The sequence below is a fragment of the Galleria mellonella genome, unplaced genomic scaffold (assembly GCF_026898425.1).
Source record: "Galleria mellonella isolate WM207_F2 unplaced genomic scaffold, CSIRO_AGI_GalMel_v1 utg63, whole genome shotgun sequence".
Lineage (NCBI taxonomy): Eukaryota > Metazoa > Arthropoda > Insecta > Lepidoptera > Pyralidae > Galleria > Galleria mellonella.
Genome location: NW_026442130.1, coordinates 2,417,278 through 2,441,121, shown reverse-complemented (window position 1 = coordinate 2,441,121; position 23,844 = coordinate 2,417,278). Strand labels below are relative to the sequence as shown.

The 23,844-nt window shown below is 34.3% G+C and overlaps 1 protein-coding gene and 2 long non-coding RNA genes across 3 annotated transcripts; 2 read left to right on the top strand and 1 right to left on the bottom strand.

Moving 5' to 3' along the window:
- Positions 1–193: 193 nt before the first annotated feature.
- LOC113521790 (translation elongation factor 2) lies at positions 194–22,962 on the bottom strand. The gene is made up of 14 exons (XM_052900003.1): positions 22,833–22,962; positions 22,287–22,501; positions 20,453–20,646; positions 19,253–19,450; positions 16,630–16,765; positions 9,323–9,545; positions 8,233–8,379; positions 7,353–7,514; positions 5,981–6,145; positions 4,977–5,168; positions 3,983–4,452; positions 3,494–3,596; positions 1,348–1,605; positions 194–613 (listed from the first exon to the last, which is right to left on the bottom strand). The coding sequence occupies exons 1-14, from the start codon at positions 22,833–22,835 to the stop codon at positions 545–547; spliced, it is 2,535 nt and encodes an 844-aa protein (XP_052755963.1). The 5' UTR covers positions 22,836–22,962; the 3' UTR covers positions 194–544.
- On the top strand, positions 989–1,609 carry LOC128201839 (uncharacterized). The gene is made up of 2 exons (XR_008253454.1): positions 989–1,129; positions 1,323–1,609. It is a non-coding gene; the product is annotated as an uncharacterized LOC128201839 (long non-coding RNA).
- LOC128201840 (uncharacterized) lies at positions 21,374–22,951 on the top strand. Its single transcript, XR_008253455.1, has 2 exons — positions 21,374–21,598; positions 22,626–22,951. It is a non-coding gene; the product is annotated as an uncharacterized LOC128201840 (long non-coding RNA).
- Positions 22,963–23,844: the final 882 nt, after the last annotated feature.

Here is a 23,844-nt window from a genome sequence, read left to right as displayed (position 1 = left end):
CGCGGTTTAAGATATCTGTAGTCCCCTGGTTCTGGATACAGTACAAATAGTAAAATCATGAAGTACATGACTATTTCTAACAAAAAAAAAAAAATATGACCGTTGTGAACACGACCCGAGTCTTTATAAATGAACACTCACCTTTTTAAAACATCAGAAACTAGCCTAACCTAATCGAAATCAAACAATGCGATTACAATAGAAAAATTATAATTTAAAAATTAATTACAGTATAAAGTAAGAAGTACTCGTGGCTCCCAACTAAGTATAACAATATCACCGAAACAGGGGAAGCGATATAAATATTACGAGACAATCAACAGTATAAGTATAATCAGGTATTATAATAATATTAACAATGCATATTGACCAGCAATATTTTTATTGTGTTCATAGCACTCCGTCTGCTTATACATAGGTATATATATGGGTTGCAAACTGCTCTCGGTTTTTAAATGAATTTAATTACACATTATTAAAACAATATGGTTCGCGTGAGGCGCTCGAATGTATGTTACAGTATAGATTACATTAGCTATTGCGTTTACAATTTGTCCAGATATTGACTTAGGTCTGGGAGACCTTCCTTCAGTCCTTTCCGTTTCCTTGTCTCCTGTAACAAACAAATGAGAAACGTTTTTATATATCTTGTTAGATATTTAGATATATTATAGTTTGGATATTGTGATAGATTCGAAAATGTATTGTTAAATAGAGTATTCTTATTAGAATTTAAACTTTGTTATCAATTTACGTGATAGTAGTAATTGTCACCTATAGATATAAACATCGCATAATACACTGTCACATCATACAATATTGTGTGTTGCCATTCCTGAGTGCAAATATTACGATGCAGTAAAAATATGGAGACAGAATGAAATTATAATTTCATTTTAGGTATTTGGCGACAAAACCTTCAAAACACTCTCTATAGAGTTATAAATATAAAGATAAATGTATCGCAGACGCCGTAGCATGCAGTACTGGGACATAAGGATAGAGGTCCTGTGCAGCGTTTGGACGCCCGCGAGGTTCCTCTCCTTCCTGCTGAGAGCCGACACCATCCCAGCGCACGAGACGGTGGACCATCACGCGCGCTACGGCGCGGCACGGTACGTGCAGGAAGGTATTCTTATATTTTATCTCATTTTTCAGTTATAAAAAATTTTAACAGTTTATTTTTGAGCTACACTATGAAATGTCTATCTTGTACAATCAAGAAACATTTTCATTTCATAATGTAATTAAAAACAAATGTACATGTTCAAGTAAATAATTTAGGCATTCTATCTATCTATTAATTGGTTTTTTACCGCCAGCCAGCACAGAAAAAGCGGTACATACCTGTACGACGACGTAGGGCTTGCTGTTAGGCTCGCATGGGTCGCCGGGCAGGATCTGCCAGTGGTCGAACACGCACTGGGGGAAGGCCTGGCCGCCGGTGTTGGAGCGCAGGTCGGCGGTGAAGCCGAACGACTCGTTTACGGGCAGGTATGCCTTCACCACGAACATGGGCGTGCCCGCCACTTGCGACTCCTCGAATACGTGACCGCGCCGTCTGTTCAGCACACCATAGATACCGCCCACCGCCACCTCGGGACACTGTGGCACACGGTAATTTTTTTTTAAACACAAACCATAGCAATTGCATTGCAAATATTGACTTCTTGTGGAGATTTAAAAATCACACGGCCATTTCAATATTGTCAACTTCAATTAAATATTTAGTATTTTTTAATTATTCAATAACTATAAAGCGAGTTAAAAATGCCCATGAAGTACAGTGATGGCTGCTTCTAACTTCAAAGATAAATTTATAAACAATCAACATACATAAAAACTTAGTAAGTGATCATAAATTCGTTTTGTTCTGTGTGTATGAGGTTTACGCTGAGTATGAAGACTACGCTGATCAATCTGTGTTCTATTTTCCTCTAGTTGCCTCTTACATCATTCTAAAGATGGACAAGAATGGATGGCAACATTATATTCCATCAGCAAATGGACACAATACATCAGTGTTCCTTACATTTATGTAAAAAAAAAAAAAAAGAATTTAATCAAACTCATTAGTAATTATTCTCAAACTAATCTAAACATTATCGCATGCAAACAGGATTGGCCAATGGTCGATTTGTTACAATTTAGACTAGGTTGTTAGTTCCCCTATTCAGGCAAAGCGTATGCGTGGGTGTCGATGCCAAAACAAAGAACTGTTTGCTCTGCCACGTATCGGAAAGGCGGTACTATCATGAACACGCTAGCCCGCTCAGGATAAAACGTGGGGTCATGCGGGGGGGCACTCGTTGAAAAATTGGAGCTAGCTATACAGAAAATGGTAATGTGACTTGTTTTCCGTAAAACTAGCTCCAAATAAAGGATCATAGTCGTAAAGGGTATACATCTAGTATGATAGTTATAGTATTAATGAAACTGAATAATCATGTTTCAAACTTCTATACAAACCACGCGATCAAAGGTAGAAAAAATATTTTTGATCAACTTAAAAAAAAATGTTTTCTATTGCACTGTATTATCGTATATTAACTTTTTCAAACTCAAATCTGATCCAAGTTTTAATTATACTTGGATGTTGGTCCTTTATTTTTTATTATATTAAGATTTATAAAAATATTTTATAATTATTTATTATTCAATTTCATTATACAATTTCATTATTTTTCTACTTTCTATCATTTAGGTCGGTTGGTTTAATGTTTTACAGTTAGACTACTCTAATACATTTTTCCACTCTCATGCTTAATTAATATTACCAATAGGTAATTAGGTAATAGTAGAGCTATTTAAAAATCATAAATGGAACAAAAAAAATATTCCAATTATTTAATACTGACAAACATTATTACAATCAAAATAGGAATTTATCTAATACTAATGATCTAAGAACTAATCATAAAACTGCATATTAAAAAAAAATAATGTAGAAGCAAAAATGGTTATTGTTATTAAATTAATGGGGACACACACATGTATTAAAAATAACTATAAATAAGAGACTGCACAAACAAGGAGACTAATACAAGAAGGACAAAAATTGTCATCACATCCGAGACATGCCACAAAGTTCTGTATTTTATGGATTTCTTTTTTATTGAATTAACTTGCGTTTTTTTTCAATGGGTGAAAATGGTATGGTAACCCTGCCTGCGCTAACGGAATACGCTGGCGGAGAACCAATGCAGGGTGATAGATGAGAATGAAAACAGGTCATCATCATGATGAATTCATCAGGAATTAACCATGATAGTTTCCAGGGAGAACCACGAGGCTGTCGACCTGGTTGGGTATATTGCTAGCAATGGGATTCTCAGTCTCTATTACTAACAATCTCTTTCCCCCCAATTAACTTGGGTTGGAATTTGAATTTATTTGATCCTATTTTGATAAACAAAAGGTAACTAAAGAATTGTCCTTCGTTTGTGCAGACTCTAACGGGATTAATGAATATATTGAGCGTGCAGTCACATACCTGAATCTCGCAAAGGTATACCGGCTCCATGAGACGCGGCTGCGCTGTCAGCAGGCACGCGTAGAGACATCTCCTCGTCGTGGGAATGATCTGACCGCCACCTCTGTTACAATACAGCAAGATATTACATTAATGTTTGCTAATATTATAAATGTAACATATGTGGAGTGACAATGACACATAAAACCTAAAACAGAGTCTGCATATTGAAGATATTTACGAATTATTTGGCGTAAATTATTCATTAATAGAAATAAAATTAAGTATTTGTTATGTTATATTATAAATTTGATCATGTAACATATTGAGTAATCTTTATTAATAAGTTGGTACTCTCTTGGTGGCTGATTCAACCAATTAAAATAAAAAAAAAATACATAGTATTTGAGATGGAAAAGGACGTATAATAACCTTTTATCCTTATTAACAAATTCCAGACAAATAGACAAGTAAATAAGTAAAAACTAGTGAACTCATATCTGTACAAACCTGTGAATAGCGTCAGTGTGTAGTGTGACGTCGTAGATGTTGAATCTGACGCCTCTCAAGTTCTCCTCGGCCATGACACCCTCCTTGGCCGCCCATTGGAAACCGGCGACTACAGAGTCCTTGATCTCGTTCAGGTACTGCACTCCCTTGGAGCAGTCCACCATAATATTGGGGCCAGTGCCCTCGGGTCCGAAGCACCAGATCTTACGCGCTTCGGTCACGTCATACTCGTATTTGTCGCTCAGGTAACGGGCACGGGTCTTGAAGTCGTCGCGTGGATTGACGCGGCCTTCGTCGATGTCCTCGGCGAGACCGTCGGGCATGGGTTGCGCCTTCATGAACAGACGGTTGTGCTTGTTGGGCGATTTGGACAGACACATCTGGTCGGACTCTTCGCTCACTGTCTCACGGTACGACACCACAGGGTCAGACTTCTTGATTGGAATGCAAGCGTGGTCCTCTTCTAAGTCCTGTGACAAAATAAATCAATCAGTTTCTTATCAATAAAAATAATATTAAAAAAAAAAAAATTACGAAATATGTTAAAAAAAAAGTGTTAAACCGATAATGCGAATTTTGATTTAATATTTGAAGTATTTAAAAAAAAAAGTTTAAAGTTTTTAATATCAGTTTTTTATTAAGATTTTAATGCAATTTATTAAGCTTATTAATAATATAGATTAATAATTGAATCTTTGTTAATTGTATGATTGTTACTTTAGCACCAATTAGCACTTATCTGTGAGAGCTGTATAAGCCTCTAATATGTCCATCTAGCCTTAAGTGTACTTGTAGCATTGTAACTAGTCTGTTTAATTATTGGTGTATCTTTTATAAATAAATAAATTAAATAACAACAAGCGACATGACTTGAGATAAATATTATAATTGTTTTTAGTTTTTGAGACAAACTGCAGCCTTAAACACTGTCTCCAACCTTTGAAGTTTCGAAACGTGGGATATTGTGAGACATACAACAATTGGATTTAATTACCTTAAGACAAATCTCAAGATGCAACTCTCCTGCACCGGCGACGATGTGCTCGCCAGACTCCTCGTTGATACACTGCACCATAGGATCGGACTTGGCCAGCCGCTTCAAGCCCTCCACCAGCTTGGGCAGGTCGGCGGGGTTCTTGGGCTCTACAGCCACACGCACGACAGGCGACACGCTGAACTTCATCACCTGAACAGAGAGTGATACATTATATTTTAATTGTTTGTTTCTCTTTACAACAAAATTTAAAATGCATAATGGAAAAAATAAATAACTATCAAATAAATCACAGCAAATGCTTAGTACAGAATACCATGTTGTGAACAACCAATAAAAAAATTGTTTCCTAAATCAGCTTTACTTAATTCATAAATATATTCAATATTATTATAAATAATAATATTATAATAATACACTTTTTATAATGTATATGTTTTCTATTTTATTTTAACCTTTCAATGTTACAAAAATGTCTTTGATGAATGAATTTAACAAACATTACATGCATTCTCTGTCATTAAAATGAAATATGCACTTTATTTTAACACCGTAAAGTATAATGAGCATTTACAGACATAATGAAGTAATATGGTAAACTTAATATTGGTCATAGAATAGAATCTTTAACAAAAAAAAGTAATCACATATTTTGAAATAAAACCACAAATTGCAAGATTATAATTAAAAAGACTGATAGATAGATAGATATATCGTTTATTTGTTTGTTACTAATCACACACAACATAAGAATAGATAATACATAAAACAACATAAGATTTATAAAATTGTGTTATTATGTGTGATCTGCAGCAATACAAAAAGGTCGAAGCTCAGCGTGGAACATTGTTCAAGGAACAAAACACTGATTTTCAACTTTAACCTATTTGAGGGTACGTGAAAATAATAATTAAAATAAATATAAAATAAAAAGAGCAATATTTTTGGTGATTGTCTGTGCAGTGTGTGTATAATAAAAATAATGTAAATAGTTCTTTGTTTACCTTCATGTTGTGTGCGTTCTTGAAGGTCGTGATGGTACCAGTCTTGACGAGGAACTGATCGACTCCGACCAGACCACAGATGTTACCGGAGGGCACATCCTCAATAGCTTCAACATAACGGCCCATCATGAGGATTGTACGCTGGATGGTCTTCTCGTACAGATCCTGAAAGGGAACAATTTTTTTAAATACAAGGCTAAGTTTACAAACAGCGCGAGATACCGTGAAATGCTAGTCTCCCTAGCGCGATAAAAGATTGAAATTAAATAATATTGTCTATGCAAACGCAATATCATACCACATACACAAAATATTAGTATGTAACCTAATAAAAAGTAAAGTCTTGTCTACGTAGCTATCCAAATGCAATGGCAAGCCATTTTTACCAACAGAGGGACTGTGATTGTTTACTTATATTTTTTGCTAAACATTAGAAGGTCTAGTGCAAAAATGTATCGCAGGCGCCGTAGCATGCAGTACTGGGACATAAGGATAGAGGTCCTGTGCAGCGTTTGGACGCCCGCGAGGTTCCTCTCCTTCCTGCTGAGAGCCGACACCATCCCAGCGCACGAAACGGTGGACCATCACGCGCGCTACGGCGTGGCACGGTACATGCAGGAAGGTATTCTTATTTATAATAATTCATCTTACAGATCATCAATTAATACTGATCCATTCAGAATTATAAATTCTCTAAAATACTCATAACTGTTTTGTTCAAGATATCAAAATGTACTCAGCTTGTTAAAACATTATTACTGGATACGCATTTTTTAAACTATTTTTAACTTAAAATTCATATATACAAATAGTAATTTAATTCCAATCCAAGTAAAGAAATACTGTGCACTAATTTCTGTCATATAATTAACAGTGGTGCTTTTCTATAGAAGTGTTAATTTACACTTATTCCTTTAATCTCGCTCTATATTCATTCTTGAGCTAAGAGAATAAACATATTGGCAAACGAAAAATAATAAATGCGGGTGTACAATGTATGTGCATGTACCCTCCACACTATAGTGTCCACACCCTTGCAGACCACTTACCACTAGCATGCCCAATAAACACGTTAGGGTTGTCACTTAAGAAATTAACTGGGAATAATTTATGTTTAGCCCTTTTAGTGCCATTAATTTTTACTCATATCTACTTAAAGATGCCAAAGAAATCTTTGTCATGTTCATGTCATTTACCCTTGTCTCTAAAAAAACTGTATCTCCTCCAAAAAATATCCAATTTTAATATTTTTTTTACAGCAAGCTGAACAGCGATTGATTTCACGAGCGCTATGACGCTCGTGGCACTTTTAGTTGCAATGCGCACGAGCGCAATGGCGCTCGTCGGCACTCAAAGAGTTAAAGAAACTTACCTCCTTTTTGCCAGGCTGGAAGTTGGGGCCCATGATGCGGGCCTTCATGCCAGTGCAGACCTTGCCAGAGAAGACACGGCCGAAGGCGTAGAAACGTCCCTTATCGGAAGTGGGCACCATTTTGCTCACGTACATCATGAGTGGCGCTTCGGGGTCGCAGCTCTATACAGGGAATAGGGAATATATAATTATTAATACAGAAAACTCAATTTCTGCAAACCCGCCTGCCAAACGTGGCAACTACTGGCAAAACTCCATTTATGGGCAAGATCTAATATTTAAGTTAATAGCTAACATAATAAAATAAAAACTCAATTTCTGGATATTTAAACTAGCGTTGTGACTCCTAGATGGACTTTCATTATATTATGTAGTTATGTGATTATATAACAAAAAATATAATAATAACTAGCTACTCTTATATAGCCCAGTACTATTAATATAAATATCAATAGAACCTTTCTTCATGAAAAATCAAATCTATCTTTTCCTAAAAACTCTATCGTATAATTTAAGACTTTAAAAAAAACAATGTAATTTTTTTTATGTATCTCAACTTATGTTGTAAAAAGACCAAGGGACCTTCTTACCAATCCACGTTAAGAAATTTCTGTTCGTCCTTGTCTGCCGCTGGAGTATAGCATTAAAAACTTTACCCAGTATCAATGGGACGAATTTAAAACAAGAGATAACAATTCAACACCAATTATTTATATTTATTCTTTGTAAACTTCATAAATGGATAAAAAACACTATGGTTCATCTCAAAAAAAAAAAAAGATACAGATTACTTTCTTAATTACAAAAAGCAAGGTTAAGAAGCAACAATGATTTACGTTACTCTGATCTATATTACAGTTAAAATAAAAATGACGCATACCTTGATACCAATAGCGGCCTCGTCATCCTGAGGGCCTTCGTACAACATCTCCATACGGTACTTCTGGGCTACCACGGGCGACGGGAGATGGATGGCAATCATCTGAAGCAGAGCCTCGCCGGCCGGCAGCCAGGTCCTCATCACCACCTGATCAGGTAAACTCAATGGTTAGTGAGGACTTCCAAATATATTAAATGCTATTATAAAACATATATAGACAGATAAATAGATACTCTTAATTGTTTTCCTCCAAAAGATTACAATAGTAAACTTATTATAAATACAAACAATTGCAAGAAAATATTACACTAAAAAAATAATGAGAGGCATATATGAACATAGCTTCATCAATTTATAAATTATATGAAGCTAAGGATGGAGTTTTAATATCTGTACAGTTTTTATATAGCTTAACAATAACATAATGAAACAACCCCTTGTATTCTTTGACGGGTATGGTGCTGTTCATGTCAGACAGTCACCATTTTCCATCAGGCGTGCCAAATCTCTATTTGCCATTTAAGTTATAAACCTATTAATATTATAAATGCAAAGATTTGTAAGAATCGATAGATGAAAGTTTGTTAATCTTTCATACAAAAATACTCAATGGATATGAATGAAATTCGGTACACAAATAGGTCATATCGTAACTTATGATATGGAATACAGCTAATTAAGAATACTATCATAAATATACACGACAAGTCAATATTTTGTAAGAAAAATATGTATCTGACATTTATGGGGTCATAGACCATAGATGATTTACAACCAATTCCAGAAAGAAATATACTGTAAGTCCACTTTGACACCCAGAGACTTATGAAAAGTAACCGGCAACACTTGGGACTGGATATGATTACTTCATATATATATATATATATATATATATATATATATATATATATATATATATATATATATATATATATATATATAACTTATACCACTAATTGCTTTGGAAATTAATACTGGACTTAAATATTTAATAGGCTAAAAAGAAAAAACAAAACACTTTAACAACTAAATTGGGTTTATTAGACATATTTATAGGAAGAACATATAGGAAGAATATGCTAGAACAAACCTTGAGCAGAGCCTTTCCGTCCTTGTCGGCGTCCTCGTGCTTGAGCGTGACGCCGATCTTCTTCAGCAGACCATCGATTTCCTCCTTGCGGAAGTTCATGATGGCGTCGAACACCTTGTAGATAGGGTCCAACACGTACATGCAGAATGAACGCTTGTTGTCGCTGTCCTTCTGTTTAGCCCACTTCTTTGTTTTGGCATTGAAGAAGTTTTCTCCCCATAGCCTAAGTTTATAAAAAAATCTTTAAATATACAAGACATCGGCAACCTATGCGGAAGAAGGGTTTTTAAGCAGTAGGCATGGATAATGGGTTCCAATATTTATATATTGGGGGGTTCCTCTAGACATTGATGTCGGAAAAATGGTTATCACCAATTTCGATGTCTTCCGTACCAATTTTTTTTTGATGGGTGAAAATGAAATGGTAACCCCGCCTGCGATAACGGGATACATTGGCGGAGCACCAGTGAAGGGTGATAGATGAGAATGAAAACAGGCCAGTTAGCCCATCATGATGAATTCATCAGGAATTAACCATGATAGTTTCCAGGGGGGACCGCGAGGACGTCGACCTGGGTTTGGTATATTGCTAACAATGGAATTTTCAGTCTCTATTACTGACGATTAGTAGACAAAAGGTCCGTTGTTTTTAGTTTATCCCATTATTTTATTAATACTGGAAGACAAATAATAGCGTCGCAGGTTTCAAATATATTTATATATTGGGTTGCCAGGTAAAAATTTAAAGACCGCCGGCCATAGAAGGTATCTAATAATGTTCCACAAAAACTGCCAACAAAACAAAACCAGTTATTTTGGTTTCAAAACTAAACTACTGAAACGATTTTAATAAAATTTCTATAGAACTAATTTGTTAGTATATCCTTTCAGATAAAAAAATAATAATATCAAATCGGTTTACAACTGATGGAGTAATGAGGAAATAAACATAAAAAAAACCCCAGTAACAGTTACTGCACCATACAAAATTATAAACAGCGCATTGCAGCTTGCATAGATAATAACAAATTCACAATACAAGGCGAGGTAGTAAAGGCATTGTCGACTGTTGCTATGCGGACGGACGCTAAGTTTACCTGGTAACTACATTCTACTTTTTCATTACGGGAAAAATATTGGAATACAACAAAGAAAAAGTCGAGCCTACCTGATGTTTTAAGTACCTGAACATTTGTCGGAAAGTAATAAAAATATTCAATACTAGCGGCCCGTCCCGGCTTCGCACGGGTGGACATTTTTACATTTTAAAAAGTGGCTCTTAAGGCTGCACACGCGACTGAAGCTTAAAAATGGAGTAACTTCTCCCATTTTCCCAACAGTTCCCTTCATTGCTCTGCTTCTATTGATCATAGCGTGATGAAAAGTATAATATAACCTGCCCAGGAGTAAAGAATAATTGTACCAAGTTTTGTTAAAATCCGTCGAGTAGTTTTTGTGTCTATTCGTTATAGATACAGACAGAAAAAATTTTTACTGATTGCATATTTGGCATCAGTATCGATCACTAATCACCGCCTGATAGTTATTTTGGAAATATATTTTATGTACCTCTGTACAGATTTATTATAAGTATAGATAATATTCAATATAATATGACAAAAAAAAAGTTGTAACTAGACAATGTCTATACTTGGGGTTATTTAAGAAAAAAATATAGAATATATTTATATTTATAGATTATATTTTTAGAATTATCTGTCTGTATGTTTAAAAACTATTGCAACAAATTGAATGCAAATGTCTTAATACGGCTATTACGCGATACTGAAGTAGTCTATTTTATTACTTGCCTTCTTACTTCCAAAACACATACGTATGAAGTCGCGAGCAAAAAGCTAATTAGATCTAAGGTATTTTTCTGTTATTTGAAACGATTTCTCGGTGACGTAAGAGGTAAAGGTCAAAGTTTTTTTAAAGAGAACAATCCGATAATGATAACTGTGTAGGTGTACTACGGCACGCGTGGGTGTACTTTCGCCACATTACAGCACAAAATGTCAAGCTAGCATTCAGTTGGAATTCGATTAACATTATATGGAATATCGATTTTTATTAATTGCACTAGTAACTTTTCCATTTCAGTGAATGCTCTTTAATACATTATACCCTATGACATATTACATAAAGTCTAATAAAATATGAGAACAAGGCTAGCCTACAGAAAATATCAAATTAATGAGCACAATTATATTGTGCAGGAATCGAAGCCGCACCCACCGGAACGAAATGATAGACAAACTGACAGAACTTTTTTTTTTAATAGGTGAAAATTCAATGGTAACCCCGTTCGCGCTATCGGTATACACCGACGAGGCACCAGTGGAAGATGATAGGTGAGAATGATTGCAGGTCAATTGAGCCCCAATAATGAATTCGACAAGTATTAACTATGATGGTCTCCAGGGGGAACCGCGTGGAGGTCGATCTGAGATGGTATATTGCTAGCAATGGGGCTATTCGACTTCATTACTAACAATCCCTTTCCCCCCAACTGACAGTAACTGGTATTAAATTTTTACCCATCAGACAAACCCAATAACTCTAACACTGCCAGTGTTGCCATGCCATGGTTGGGAGGAAGAGATTGTTAGTAATGCGGAATACCAATCCCATAGTTAACAATATACCCCCTATCAGATCGACCTCCACGTGGTCCTCCCTGGAAACCGTCATGTTAAATTCCAGGTGTATTTATCACGATAGGCTAACTGTCCTGCCCTTTCATTCTCACCCATCATCCATCACTGGTGCCCCGCCACTGATTCCGTTAGCGCAGGCGGGGTTACTATTCCCTTATCATCCATTAAAAAATGTCCGTTATTTTTAAATAATAACATGATATGTTGAGTATTATTTAAGGCGACTTAATTATTATTTTACACTAATAAATAAGGAAAATAAATATATTTTTTAATGAAATACAGAGGTCATACAGCGGGCGTTGAATACTGGTTTCGTAAGTGTTGCGTTTAGTTGAACCTTTCAATATATTGTTTCTATGTATCATAATATCAAGAAATTGTTAGCACAACTGTGTAAGCAATGTTTTCAAATTAATGTACCTATTGTAATAATAATTCTTTAATAATAATAATTCTTTATTTGGAACAAAAACAGTGGATACAATATTATCGAAAAACGATGATATCCGCAGAAGTATAAAACTGTGTTGCGAATATCAACGCCCTCCTCCTCATTGCAGGATTCCAAAACAGACATTTATGGTAGCTATCAATATATCAATATATCAATGAAGACATTTTGTTATATTTAGCAACCAACTACAATACTAATAAACTACAATAATTAAAAACAATATATATAATTTAAATACAGTAGCCTACATGTTAACTTAAAAACAAAAAAAAGAAAAACAAAATAAAAGTGTGTGTGCGTAAATGTGTGTGTGTGTTTGTGTGTGCGTGTGTGTGTGTGTCTGTGTGTGTGTGTGTGTGTGTGAACGTGTGTATGAGTGTGTGTGTATGAATTTGTGTATCTATGGAGGTGTGAAAAAAATTGTAAATTCATTCGGAAAATTTAATAAGATCTTCTGTATCATCATATGATAAGGATTGGAGAAATTTTAAACATTTATCTTTGCATTTATGGTAAGGTAAAGGATATATATCTAATTCTTTGTTTAATCTATTATATAGAGAGGAACTTATATGGTGATAATGTCGGCTCGCTATAGCAGTGCGTCGAGGTTCAATTTTACAAATTTTATAAGATTTACGCTTCGAAATTATCAGGTTTACTTCATACGGTATTTCAGAATGCTTACGTAGCATAGTATTTAAAATAAATAGTTGTCGAACAGTTAAAACCCGACAGAGCACATACAGTTCCATAGTAGGGAATAAAACTGGTTTTTTAGCCAAAACTTTCAAAACAGCTCTTTGAGCCCGTTCAAGCTTCAGCAATACTGTTTTAACAGCTCCACCCCAGGAGGTGATACAGTATGTTATTATAGACTGTGCGAGTGCATAATAGACAGTTTTTAAGGTGTTGAAATCCATGACGCCTCTTAATCTCTTAAAAACAAACATCAACCTTCTTACGCGGGAGACGGTACAATCAACATGTTGCCTCCACGTCATCGAACCGTCCAACGTTACCCCAAGATATTTTATACTTGTAACACGTTCCACGGATATACAATTGCAGGGATTAAGAATTGTTGAAGTTGGACAAATATGTGGACGAATCGAAAATGCGGAGGAAGGCCGAGAGATACTATTTATAGAGAAGGGGATAAATTTTGTCTTTAAGAGATTAAGTGTAAGAAGGTTTGACTGAAGCCACCTCATGACCAGCCTCATTGCATTCTCTGAATGCATTTGTGTCTCCATCCAGTCATGTCCACTGATGAGGAGAACTGTATCATCCGCATAGGTAACTATTTTGCAGTTTTGAATAGTCAAATTACAAAGCTCATTAATATAAATTAAAAATAAGGTAGGCCCTAGAACACTACCCTGAGGAACACCATAACTGATATATTCATCTTCACTTACATAACCATCAATAGTTACACACTGAGTACGGTTTGTAAGATAGCTTCTGAACATATCAAGAGCTATACCTCTAACACCTACACTTTCTAGTTTGCCAAGCAAAATAGGAATAGAGACAGTATCAAAGGCTTTAGAAAGGTCTAAGAATATACCCACAGATTTTTTCTTATTGTCAAAGTTTTCAGTAATTATATTGGTAAGTTCTAAAACTGCATCCTCCGTAGATTTTTTATTTCTAAATCCAAATTGGTTAGGTGATAGTATATTACGACTATCAATAAATGTTTTTAATCTACGGTTTAGGATTTTTTCAAATATCTTTGAAAAAACGGATAAGACTGAAATAGGTCTATAATTAGAAATAACGTCTCCATCTCCACCTTTAAAAATTGGATGTACTATTGCTTTTTTAAAAGCGTTAGGAAAAATACCCATATTGATAGCACAATTGAATACATATTTTAGTATAGGAATAATTACATGTCTTACTGACTTAATTATAGAAGTAGAGACACCGTCCCATCCAACAGCACAGTTGGTTTTTAAATTAATAATAATATTTTCAATTTCCTCTTCATCCACATCGAAAAAAGCCATAGAGTTGGGAGAAGATTGGCTACAGGTATCATGCCTGTGTAGTAAAGGCGTAGCTGAGTCATGTTGTATTCGAGAATTACCGTTATACCTTGATTCAATGGCGGATGCTAGATTCTTACCAATGTTAGCAAAGAATGTATTAACTAAGTTAACAGAAGATAATGGATTATTATTTAATTTCAGTAATCTTGTAGAATTACTTTGTCTATTCTGGAGATTAGCCATTCTCTTAATTAAACTCCATGTTTCCTTTGGATTCTTTCTGACCCTTTGGATCTCATTCTGTTGAAAATTCTTTTTAATTTTTTTTTAAGAGATTATTACAAAAGGTACGATACCGTGTGTAGATTATTTTATGAATTTCATTATTGGGATTCTTCTTAAATTTACGGTATAACTTGTCTCTATGTCGTATACATTTCAGTAGGCCAGTCTATATTGTCATAGATATTGTAAACACTTATCCTACATGTTTATCAGAGTCATAACGACAGTGCTATATATTTTTATTGATAACAGCTAGAAGATAATTATAATTGGTTATTAATTTGGAAAGCAATCACGAGTTGTTATTGTAAAGACATGTTTAAAACCTGATGATTCATGGGTGCTAGAGAACATGAAATTTGTACAAAGTCTCCCACCAGAGGGAGACTTTGTACAAAAGTCGATTGCTTGGGTACCTCTGTCCCATTTGTGTTTCTACCGTGAAGTAGTTGTGTTTCGGTTTGAAGGGTGGGATATGCCATGATTTTACAGGTAACATCCGAGTCCTCAGGAATGGCACCGCATGGAGGATATCATGGGCAAAACAGTATACTCTGTTATGTTCATGGTACTGCTTATGTCTATAGGCGACGGCTACCACTTTCCATTAGGTGGGCCGTCAGCTTGTTTGCCATTCTAAGTTGTATAAAAAAAAATGAAATGGACTTCTACCTCCGAAGTGATTATAAGTGCATCTTCCTACCCTTATGCCAATTATTATTTGGGGTCGGCGTAATATGGTTTTATCCATATTACTTAAGGATTCGGTTTAGTTTTTATGACCGGCCGCCTGCCTGACGTCAACCCTCTTTGGGAATGTGCATGCTAAGTGCATGTAGAGCAAGGAAAATAGGTCAGGCCATCTTTTATCTATACAAAAAATACATATAAGGAGCACAAGCTCATGAAGTCTTCCGAGAAAATAACAAAAAAAAAACCTTCAGTAGAGAAATGTCCTTCCTCTTTTTTTTGTATTTACTTAATAGGATTTTTTGAATGGGTGAAAATTGAATAATAACCTCACAAGCGCTATCGGTATACGCTGATGGGACACCAGTGATAGATGATAGGTGAGGATGAAAGCAGGTCAGTTGGCCCATCGTGAAGAATTCAAGAAGAAATTAACCACAATTATTTCCAGGAGGAACCACGTGGAGGTCGACCTGATAGGGTATATTGCTAGTATTGAAGCTGTTTATTAAAACAAGTTGAAAGCATCTCCAATTTACCTAACAATTATTATTACTATACTGTCGGGACGGTTTGTACATTCTTTGTTTTCATAGTCGTCTATTACGACATCCTATATTGTACTTTATCACTACACTATAAACATATTTTTAAAATAACAAGAGGCTCACCCTAAAGCAAACTTAATCTTTATTTTTAATAAATGAAAACAGAACAATTATTCTTAAAACCTATAAAAAAATACCTTCATAAGTCAGAACTACTTAATTTAAAATTTACAAATACAACACATGTATCCTTTCACCAAATAATCAACATATAGTTTAAATTTTAGATAGAAGTTTAACACAATTGCATGTAAGACTCCACCTATATTATATTTTCCTACCACACAATCACCTCATTACTATATATATTTTTTTATACTACTTAGAATGGCAAACAAGCTGACGGCCCACCTGATGGAAAGTGATAACCATTGCCTATAGACTTAACCAGTACCATGGACATAACAGAGTTTACTGTTTCGCCCATGATACCCCCTATGCGTTGCCATTCCTGAGGACTAAGGTGTTATTCCTCTGTACCCTGTAAATTCACTGCCATATCCCACCCTTCAAAATGAAACACAGCCATGCAGACACAACTGCTTTACGATTGAAACACGAATGGGACCGAGGTACCCAAGTGATTGATATTGTAAAATCCTCTTACCTGTTCATGAGCTTCACCAGATCAATCTTGAACTTGTCGGCGTACATCTCGGAGAACTGTTTGAGGGTAAACGCCCACCCGTGGAGACCGGAGCCGAAGCCCACTGAGCCCCTGCTGGGGTCCACGCGAACCTCACCTGTTACCGCCAGACATTGATGTCAATATTTAACAATCATCAGAAACGCGAAGTATCTCACCTCACTTTGAATATTGTATACATAAACATCTCTAACTCGTGTTTTGTCGCCAAACAACTGTGCTTATCGTTTCAGTTTAAGCGTGTAGGAAATAAGTATGAATAACCCTTCTAATACATGTCTATAGAGGTAGGCAACAGTTACCATTTTCTATCAGGTGGGTTTATTTGCCATTATATTTTGCATATAAAAAGATAAACTATGAATAAACACAATAAACACACTATTTTCCTGTGTTCTCTCTTCGTTTTCCTTCGTAATTTTTTTTTCTGTTGTACATGTGCTGTTAAGTATGTGTATGTATATATTTAATTGTGTATATATTATATATGTATGTGTATGTATGTATGTAACGTTTATTACATCTAGATAGAAAAAACCTCAAAATAATGATAGGGATAATAACAGGCCATTGTGCATTAAACAAACATTTATACACAATAGGAGCCACAGACAGCCCTCTATGTCGAGGCTGTTTCGACGCTGAAGAAACGGCTGCTCACATAATCCTGGAATGTGAGGCTGTGGCCCATCAACGTGTAGAAATGCTCGGAACGGTGAGGTCGCTCCGTGAGGCCTGTGAAGAACCCAGGAAGCTTGTGCGCTTCTGGGCGGAGCTAGGTTGGCTGTACTAGCCACGATTCATACGCACAACGGCCCAAATGAGAGGCTAAGCGCGGAAAACAGAGTCTTTCTCACACATGTATGTATGTATGTATATATGTTTGTATATGATAATATTTATATAATAGTACGCCACCTACCCTTTGTCTTTTTGTCAATGTCCTCTACCCAAAGGTTGTTTGGAAGAGATTGCTTAGCGATAAGGCCGCCTTTTGTATCACTTCTCATTAATATTTACTGTATTTGTTATTTCTCTTTTTACTTGGTGCAATAAAGTGTAAATAAATAAATAAAGGATAATATATACATCATACAATAAAAACAATATAATAATCAGATAGTTTCATTTTCAAGTTCTTTGAAGGGTTAGTTTTAAGGATTTCAGTGAGGGTTTGAGTGCTATCTGATGCAAATGTAATTAATACAAGATGCTATACAAATATACAAAACAGGTCCCACTCTACTCTCTCATGTGGAAGGACATAACTAGCCTTCATTTATGTATCACGCTGACTGAGCTAGCGGGTAAAAGTTTATTTCGAATTTTACTTAAAATAGAAATATTCGAAAAAATACAGTAGTGTAATGTGATTTGTTTCTTTAACATTTTCTTACATTTCGAAGTTTAATAAGAACTAATGACAAGTCATATTTTTACATTACCACCATTTTAAGTATTTAATTAAAAAAAAAAAAAAAAACTATATATTGTCACAAAGTTTTACTCGAATTTGTCGACATTTTGATGGGGCGAAGGAAAAACAAACGATCAGCTGGCGAGGCGTCGACCTTGTGGGTACAATATCGATCGTGCGACTACCGCGGCGTTTCTTCTGATAATTTATATTGCAGTCACGAATGTAAAAGGGCATATCTACAATTTTATGTAATTAGAAAAATTTTGACAAAAGAATGAATAAGTATACTTTATTTGCATTATACAATATAGGAAATAAGCAAGACAATTTACAAACACAACGATACAATTGTATAAGTACAGTAAGGCGGTCTTATTGCTGAGAGCAATCTTTTCAAGACAACCTTAAGGTAAAGACTTCTTTTTAAGAAAATCACTGCGACTGTACGTTAAAAACGTATGAGGTCAAAAATATGATGAGGATATAAAAACTATTCCCATATACATATTTTAGTTTAAGAAATTAAGATTTAGAAACGAAAACCAAATTCAGATTCGAGTACCTAAATGATAAAATTGTACAAGAACCGGACTGTAAATGGCAATACATATGGACTAACTTAATTAGCCACTCACCGACTACTATGATACAGGCCTGCGAGCCTAGTGATCACAGTATAATAAATTGTGTACCCAATTTTTAGCTACAATAAAGTTATTATTATTATTATTAAGTGTTTAAAGATATTAATTAGGGTGCAGAACAATAAAGATCCAGCCCAAAACCTTTCTCACATACAATATATAGTGGTTTAATATTTTGTATGTATATATAAGTCAACCAAACAAGAAGAGTGAACTCTTTATTCATAAAAACCACAACCAAATAGATCTAGATCTATTTTAGTTATTGTTTTGTATTTTTTTTTTTTTTCAAATTGAGAAATTAGGTCAAAAGAAAAAGACAACATTTCAACAGCTAAAATAGAATTACAAGAGATTTGACATTTTAATGAATAATTGAGTAACAATCATTAGGTATATAGGAGTTTGTTACATGGCACATGAACAAAATAATACTTGTTAAAAAAAAAAACAGTAATTTATTATTAATATAATAATATGGCAGCCACTATTATTATATTATTAATATAATAATACTCACCCATGGGACCACCGTCGTCGTTGTACGTGGCGATGATGACGTTAACGTTCTCAACAATACGCTGGAAGGTCTGGTACAGCTCCTCCGACTCCAGCTGCAGCTCGAGCAGCGCGCGGTCCATCTTGTTCATGAACAAGATGGGCTTGATGCGCTCCGCGATGGCCTGACGCAGCACAGTCTCCGTTTGTACACACACACCTGAGAGTAAAAACATTTGTCAAAGCAAGAATATAATATGCCATATTTATAGACTTAGCAATTGTCTGCGCCATTGCCAGTGTTCACGATTAAATTAAGCAGTATTTTTCAAAGTGTAGGTCGCGACCCCCTGGGGGGTACCCAAGCCTCTACAAGGGGATCGCGGAAGGTCGTGAAGCAGTAAAAAATAAGCAATGTTTGCAAAAAGATATTTTTATTAAGATGTCTACTAAAGGAAATTTCTTATATTGGTAATGAATGAGAAAATGCAAGGCAATGGATTATAATGTAGAGTGGATAACACAAATTAACAAAATAAAAAAAAGTAACCATAAGTCACGTTAATGTGAAGAACGGGTTTATTTTTATGTTAACCAATTGCTCCCATCATGGTTCCCATGACAATAAATAAAAATTTACAAATTTGATATCTGTAATATAATAAATTACATACAGGTTGGGAACCAGAGTAGGTGGTCATAAAACATCACATTAAAAGGGGGGTTGTACTATAAAAGTTTGAAAAACACTGGTATAAAGTAACCTGTGCTAAGTTACCATTTAACCTAACCATGTACCAAATCTCGTTTTTTAAATTTAGCTGTGTAAGCAAGATTTAGTAACATTAATAACTTTTATATTTGGATATAAAAAATTAGTAGGATCTGAAAGTACCTATTTGTTTAAAACAAACGTATAACAACTATTCAGGTACCAAAAACTGCTGTAACTGTTCAGGTAAAAAAAAAAAAAATGATGTCACTAATGTATAGGCTTGTTACCTTATTAAATTCATCAACATTATTTCTTTCAACTTGTCAATTATTTGATCATTGAACAAATTCCTCAAAGTATAAGTCTTTCATTGTATATTAAATCTTTTTCAGGACTCTTATATAAAGTATTCCATTTTATAATTAATTTATAATGCTGTAAATATCATTTATACAATAAACATTATATAATGCATATATATATATATATATATATATATATACATACCAGAGACACAGTCCACGACTACCAGGGCACCATCAGTTACACGGAGAGCGGCCGTGACTTCAGATGAGAAGTCAACGTGACCGGGCGAGTCAATCAAGTTGATCAAGAAACCCTTTTCATTCTTTTCACGCTGGTCGGGGTTTGTAATGAATACCAAGTCTTTCTCTTCGAGCTCGAAGAACATGGAGATAGCTCTGAGGACAAATCATTATAATTAATAAATCATTGTACTTAATTAGTCGAGCCTAGTTAAAAAAAAACAAGTGCGTTATCAGATGGCCGTTCTGAGAATCTTCAAATTATTTCAGATTTATTGGTAAAGAACAATCATCACTTAATAATCAATATTTAGTTTCTTAATAAATTGTTATCCATAAATAACATAAAATAGATGTAGATTTATATTATGCCAGCTTCAGTCTCAGTTATATAAATATTCAATTAAGGAATAAAAGCTATTTAAATAATTGTATTTTATTATGTATTACAATTGTTATGAAATACATAGTGATACATACATACATATCTGTCATGCCCGTCTCCCATTAGGGTAGGCAGAAACAATGGAACGCCAAATGCTTCGATACATAGTGATAAAACATTATAATCAAAATATAAGTATGATATACAAAAATAATAATATTGCACATCAATATGACATTTCAAAAATATGAATATTTAAATTAATATGAGAATATATTTTTAATATTTGTTAATTATCATTGTAAAATATAATATCCATTGCAATAATTTGAAGCCTATGAAAAAGACTCCATTTTCCGCGCTTAGCCTCTCATTTGGGCCATTGTGCATATGAAAACTATAAACTATTGAAACCTATATATAGCTACTATAATTTATTATCTTTAATATATTACAATCATTGTGTAATAATAATATCCTTTGTAATATTACAACAAAGCATTTCAATCAGATCTGAAATAATAATTATACCGATATTATGATAAGACATTAAGCATATCATCATTTCAAATTATCTGTTGATCACTGCTAAATGTAATATCTAGCATATATGGTAATATAGAACCACATGGTATATCTGAATAACTACCCATGGCATTTCCTTACAATTCTGAAGTGAATGTCAAATAAATGATAGAGAAACAATTGAATAGCAAACAAAATGTAAGGTGACCTCCAATAATTAAAACAACATGTGCAATTAAAATTAATCAAGGGGTTTACCTTTATAGATTCCATATTTTTTAAATTAAAATTTAAGAAATTTTAGTATTTCATAATGATTAATTTATATTAAAATGTAAAGAAATATAATATAATTAATAGTCTTTTTGAAATGAATTGTCAATAAAAATTGTGAAATGGTTCACACAATCATACAAAACTATGTATTGGTGGGAGGTTTTGAAATACAATTAATTTTTAAAATTCATTCATTGAAATGACATTTTAGACAGCAGTTCATATAAATGCTGTCTTTAATTGTTTATAACAATAAAAAGAATGACAGATTGATATTTATTTTTACAAAACAATATTGTGCAATACCATAATAAATATAATAATAATTAACATAATTTTATGGTATGGTGGTTTGGACAAAAATGGCGTTGATAATGTTAAATATAACTTTTGACAATACTATTTAGATATATATATTTTTTTATTCTGTAAGGGACTCTGCAAATGGAAATTTAATATGGATAAAAATATAACCTCACAGGCTTATACATTATTTAAGTTTATGGCTTGAATCGAAGCGGTACATAAAAGCGACTTTCAAACATCATACTACAATACAAGAGGGGGTAAGGGTAAGGTGAAAAGGTTATTGCACCATGTGGTTACTCACGTCGACTTGATGGTGATACATCTGTCCTGCTCGTCTTTTCGGGTATCCGTGAAGCGGGTCTCTCCTGCCCTGGCTCCGGCGATGATACCGGCCTTTGACACCAGAGAGTCTGTCAGTGTAGATTTTCCATGATCGACGTGAGCGATCACGGACATGTTGCGGATATTCCGCTTCTTGTCCATCATGGAACGTATCTCGTCCACGGTAAAATTCACCTGCATAAACCAGAAAAACTCTCAATAACATATTTCACAACAAAACACAGATGGTCGAGCACTTGTCAAACGCACATTTTATTTTATATCTTTCCATTGCTCTCCACGTTTTAATCAATTTCAGATATATTACAATGGTATTATAGTGAAAAGAAACACAAATCTTTCACTTGAAACACTTGGAAAACGTCATCCGACGACAAAGACGACGGCAACGAATATGTGAATACTTTAGCTATAGAACACGGAATACTTAAAATATTCACGTAAAACATTAGCACAGTATCATCGTATCACTTTTCTGGACACTATTATTAAGTTAAATACTCACCATTTTGGATGGTTTTTGATTTTTCTTTCAATAAAATAAACTACCATACGCCAGCAATGGCGTACGCTTGTAAAAGGACCCTTCTTTTCGTGTGCCGGATATACCTGCCAGCCGTCAAATACGTTTCGTCCATAGACAAATTAATGTTGCCACGTTGAAAACTCTGACTTCAAAACAGTTTCAGGACATGAACTCATTTCTCTGTCTATGATATCATTGTAAGTGAAAATTTATTTATTATTTATTTTGCATTTCTCTTGAAATAAGAAATAATTATGAAGATTTATAAAGAATTGTAAAGGTAAAAATCTTGTCAGAAAGATATTATTCATAAACGTCAAATAGCTTTCTTTTATTCTTCGACATATAGCACATTTGCGATCTATATGATCTAGTGGCAAAAGACGGAACCAAAGAATATAATATTCTCTATTAAGAAGTGCAGAATTAATTTGTAATAGTAATTGTAGGTCCTATATCACTCCATGGAAGCAACTGTTGCAGTAATAGCTCACTTACTAGCAAGGTGGTTTAATAAATAGTTGCGCTACCAGAAAATTTGATGATGTCAATCTTCATTTTTAACATGATTTGTGTTATCTATCCAAAGAGCAATTAGAGAGTCTGTAGCAACGTAAGTTTTCTAAGTAATATGTGTGTGTAGTCCACAGAGCAAACAAAAACTAAAAAGAATTTCTGTATTCTTCATTGGTTCATACCTAATCCAAGAGCTGCATCCATAATGCCACACTTTATTACTAAGAGCTACTTTACGAGGTCAACAGATGGCACTGTAAGAATATACAACTATCACATTATAGATGGCATTACTTGTAGTAAATTATGTGTGCTGAATTACAGCACAAGACAGGTATTTTATCACATAGAGTAATTATCTGGTAAGTGGTAATATATATTATCACTCCGTCTTAATCCTCCTGTTCAGGTATGCCTACAGAATTACAAATGGAGAAGTATTGGATATAATTATTTATCTATGTACTTACAAGAA